Source organism: Narcine bancroftii, chromosome 1, assembly GCF_036971445.1.
Source record: "Narcine bancroftii isolate sNarBan1 chromosome 1, sNarBan1.hap1, whole genome shotgun sequence".
Classification (NCBI taxonomy): Eukaryota; Metazoa; Chordata; class Chondrichthyes; order Torpediniformes; family Narcinidae; genus Narcine; species Narcine bancroftii.
The window spans coordinates 349,423,288-349,427,732 of record NC_091469.1 but is presented as its reverse complement, the minus strand read 5'-3'; the positions used below and the strand labels follow the sequence as shown (position 1 = coordinate 349,427,732).

General features: G+C 49.3%; 1 protein-coding gene across 1 annotated transcript; it reads left to right on the top strand.

Annotated features, from left to right (window-relative positions):
- Positions 1 to 917: 917 nt before the first annotated feature.
- On the top strand, positions 918 to 2,213 carry LOC138757994 (coiled-coil domain-containing protein 8 homolog). Its single transcript, XM_069926263.1, has one exon. The coding sequence runs from the start codon at positions 918 to 920 to the stop codon at positions 2,211 to 2,213; it is 1,296 nt and encodes a 431-aa protein (XP_069782364.1).
- Positions 2,214 to 4,445: the final 2,232 nt, after the last annotated feature.

Below are 4,445 nucleotides of genomic sequence, written 5' to 3'. Positions count from 1 at the left end.
CTTGTGGAAAAATCAGTACAGACAGTGAAAAGACTGATGAACAAGGCAAAAGTCAGTGGAACGGACTTCTACGAGTGTATACTAGTATACTGCACAACACCACTTGAGTGTGGTATGTCACCAAAACAACTCCTTATGGGATGTAGGCTCATATCAAACCTACCCATTCAGGAGAACCACCTAAAAACATGAGGGGAGAAAGTGAGGAACTTCAAAGAACAACAGAAAGAAAAGCAAAATATTACTTTGATAGAGGAACAAAAAATCTACTGGAACTCCACACTGGTGACCAAGTAAGGCTAAAAGACAAAACAAACTTATGGACTCAGAAGGGAACTATCCTTAGTGAAGTCCAATCAAGATCATATACCATTCAGACAAATGAAGGTGCTGTTCAGTGAAGTAAATGTCGAGATCTTCAACTGGGACCAACCACAGTAGATAGAAAGACGGATACTGTTAAACAACCTGAATACGCAGCTGAGAAGACATTGTCTGAGGCAACAACTCAGATTCACGGACAATCAATCAGTAGATTGTCAAGATGCGTGAATCCTCCTCAGAGACTCACTGAGCAAATTTAAAGACTCTAGTTATATAATGAAGTAGTGCTATATTTTAAAACTTTAACTTCTTAAAGTTTTAGTGTATGTTAATGTGAACACACGAAAAATGTTTATAAAATGTTAACAATGTTGATAATAATGAAAATGTAAGTTCTTGATGTTAAAGTTACAATTACAGAGTTATACCCGTACAAAGAAAGCATGTTAGTTAAAAGTAAGGTACCTTTGTTTTAAGAAAGAGAGATATAATGAGAGTGATCATGTTTACATGGCCACTAGCAAAGCCTTCATTATAGTTACTGTTTGATTAGACTTGGCTGCCAGCAGTGGACTGACAGTTTGTTATCTGCAATGGAGTCTTGCAGCCGCAAGGCAAGCCGCAAGGCAAGCCGCAAGGCAAGCCGCAAGGCAAGCCGCAAGGCAAGCCGCAAGGCAAGCCGCAAGGCAAGCCGCAAGGCAAGCCGCAAGGCAAGCCGCAAGGCAAGCCGCAAGGCAAGCCGCAAGGCAAGCCGCAAGGCAAGCCGCAAGGCAAGCCGCAAGGCAAGCCGCAAGGCAAGCCGCAAGGCAAGCCGCAAGGCAAGCCGCAAGGCAAGCCGCAAGGCAAGCCGCAAGGCAAGCCGCAAGGCAAGCCGCAAGGCAAGCCGCAAGGCAAGCCGCAAGGCAAGCCGCAAGGCAAGCCGCAAGGCAAGCCGCAAGGCAAGCCGCAAGGCAAGCCGCAAGGCAAGCCGCAAGGCAAGCCGCAAGGCAAGCCGCAAGGCAAGCCGCAAGGCAAGCCGCAAGGCAAGCCGCAAGGCAAGCCGCAAGGCAAGCCGCAAGGCAAGCCGCAAGGCAAGCCGCAAGGCAAGCCGCAAGGCAAGCCGCAAGGCAAGCCGCAAGGCAAGCCGCAAGGCAAGCCGCAAGGCAAGCCGCAAGGCAAGCCGCAAGGCAAGCCGCAAGGCAAGCCGCAAGGCAAGCCGCAAGGCAAGCCGCAAGGCAAGCCGCAAGGCAAGCCGCAAGGCAAGCCGCAAGGCAAGCCGCAAGGCAAGCCGCAAGGCAAGCCGCAAGGCAAGCCGCAAGGCAAGCCGCAAGGCAAGCCGCAAGGCAAGCCGCAAGGCAAGCCGCAAGGCAAGCCGCAAGGCAAGCCGCAAGGCAAGCCGCAAGGCAAGCCGCAAGGCAAGCCGCAAGGCAAGCCGCAAGGCAAGCCGCAAGGCAAGCCGCAAGGCAAGCCGCAAGGCAAGCCGCAAGGCAAGCCGCAAGGCAAGCCGCAAGGCAAGCCGCAAGGCAAGCCGCAAGGCAAGCCGCAAGGCAAGCCGCAAGGCAAGCCGCAAGGCAAGCCGCAAGGCAAGCCGCAAGGCAAGCCGCAAGGCAAGCCGCAAGGCAAGCCGCAAGGCAAGCCGCAAGGCAAGCCGCAAGGCAAGCCGCAAGGCAAGCCGCAAGGCAAGCCGCAAGGCAAGCCGCAAGGCAAGCCGCAAGGCAAGCCGCAAGGCAAGCCGCAAGGCAAGCCGCAAGGCAAGCCGCAAGGCAAGCCGCAAGGCAAGCCGCAAGGCAAGCCGCAAGGCAAGCCGCAAGGCAAGCCGCAAGGCAAGCCGCAAGGCAAGCCGCAAGGCAAGCCGCAAGGCAAGCCGCAAGGCAAGCCGCAAGATGAAACAGCAGGTAGTGAGGGCGTAAAATGGATGGGCTACCAAGAAACTTAGACAGATTTTGAGAATCAGTATGGGGCTCCTGCTATGGTCTCTGCATCGGAGAAACTAAATTCAGACTGAGAGATTGCTTAGTTGAGCACCTCCGCAATAATGTGGATCTCCCACTGGTCACCCATTTCAATTCTTCATCCCATTCGCTTGTCGTCACGTCTGATCATGGTCGCATGAACTGTCAAACTGATGCCACCCATAAATTGGAAAAACAACACCTCATCTTCTGACTGGGCACCCTCCAACTGGCGGGCATTAATATCGACTTCTTTGGCTTTCCCCCATCTTTCCCCCAACCATCAATCCTTTGCTTCTCCCATTGTCTCTCCATTGCCTGCCTCATTTTGCAGACACGATAAATTCCTAGGACTCTTATCACATCCAATTAACACCTTTTGTTGCTTTGAATTCCTCCTCCATTGTTTGAATTTTGAGATGTTCTGATACATCCTATTTCTGCCTTTTCTGATTTATTTTTGAAGAAGGGCTCAGACCTGAAATATCAGCAATATATTTTTGTCAAAAGATCCGAGATGTTGAATAGACCAGATGAGTTCCTGAAGCGTTTCAGTGTTTTTAATTGAACTACAACGTTAGAAAGTGCACGATCAAGCACATTGGTCGAAGGAGTAAAAGGGCAGACTATTATTTGGATGGCGAGAAATGTCAAAATTTGCAGCTGAAAAGGGAATTGGAAGTCCTCACACAGGATACCCTGAAGGTTAACCTCTGGGTTGAGTCACAATGTAGGCTTTCATATCTGGAGGAATAGGATATACAATGGCAAAAATGGCAGTGTTACTGGAACTGATGAAACAGCAGCACTGCTGCTGTGGTGGTCCCATGAGGAGCAGAGATACAGTGATCCTGCAGGGTCAAGAACAGGGCCCAGTCAACTGCCGTCAGCTCCACACAGGCTTTAAAGTAGCCGATGGTAGCTTTATTTAAAATTCCGCAAATATGTGGTCTGCACCCAAGATGGCAGCACCTATGATCGGCTGCAGCCATGAGGGGTTGCAGATTCCAGTGGAGTGGAGGGCTGGCTCAAGGCACCAATAAAGTGGGGAGAATGGAGCCCGTCTGAGAAGAAGCAGAGGAAACAACCCATAGGATGGTGACCATGGCAGCCGACCAGTGAGATGGCTCTACAGCTGAAAGTCCAATGCATGAAACAATCTGCTGGTGACTCAAGGCAAGGAACTCATGGCGGCTGTGGGCTGCTGGAGACTGTTGGGCAACTTGTGCCAGGCTACAGACTGTGTCGAAACTGGCTGAAGACGTAACAGATATTGGAACCGTGATGCGAGGGAGTGCCAAATGCACTGAAGGGTTCCTGACCATCTGGAGTTCGAGTTGCTAATGGTTTGTATTGGACCTTGTGTGGCTGCGAAGCTGCTGAAGTGCTAGAGGCAAATCTATGGACTCTCTCATTCTGGGGGAACTTGCTTTTGCTTCACTTTCTCAGACTATAAGAGGTGCTTCAGGCAATTTCTGCTGATGGTGAATCTGCCTTACAGCAGGAAAAAGCAATTTCTTTTAATATGACACTTTTATTGCGATGACAAATTAAGTCTTGAATCTTAAGAGCAGGGATGTGATGTTGAGGCTTTATAAAGCACTGATGAAGCTTTGCTTGGAATACAGGGTATAGTTTTCAGCTCCTTATTTAAAGGAGGATCTGCTGGCGTTGAAGAAATATCAGAAGAGATTCACAAGAATGATTCCTGCATACGAGGAGCATTTGACAGCTCAGACTGTACTCCTTGGAGTTCAGAAGAATGAGGAGGGATTTCATAGGAGCATTTTGAATGTTGAAAGGCTAGACAGAGTAGATATCGCAAAGTTGTTCTCCATGGTGGAGGAGTCAAGGACAAGAGAAGACAATTTCAGGTTTGAAAGTTGCCCATTTAAAACAGAAATGCAGAGGAATTTCTATAGCTAGAGAGTAATGAACCTTCTGAATTTGCTCCCACTGGCAGCCAGGTCATTGTGTATATTTAAGGCAGAGATTGATAGGCATCTGAATATTCAGTGTTTCAAAAGTTATGGGTAGAATGAAGGGGAATGCAGCTGAGTGGTAGAATGGATCAGCTCATGATGGTATGGCAGAGCAGACTTGATGGGCTGAATGGCTTACTTCTGCTCCTATATCTTCTGGTCCCTCAGTCTACACAGCATCACCCACCTCATTTCTCCATAGTCTGTC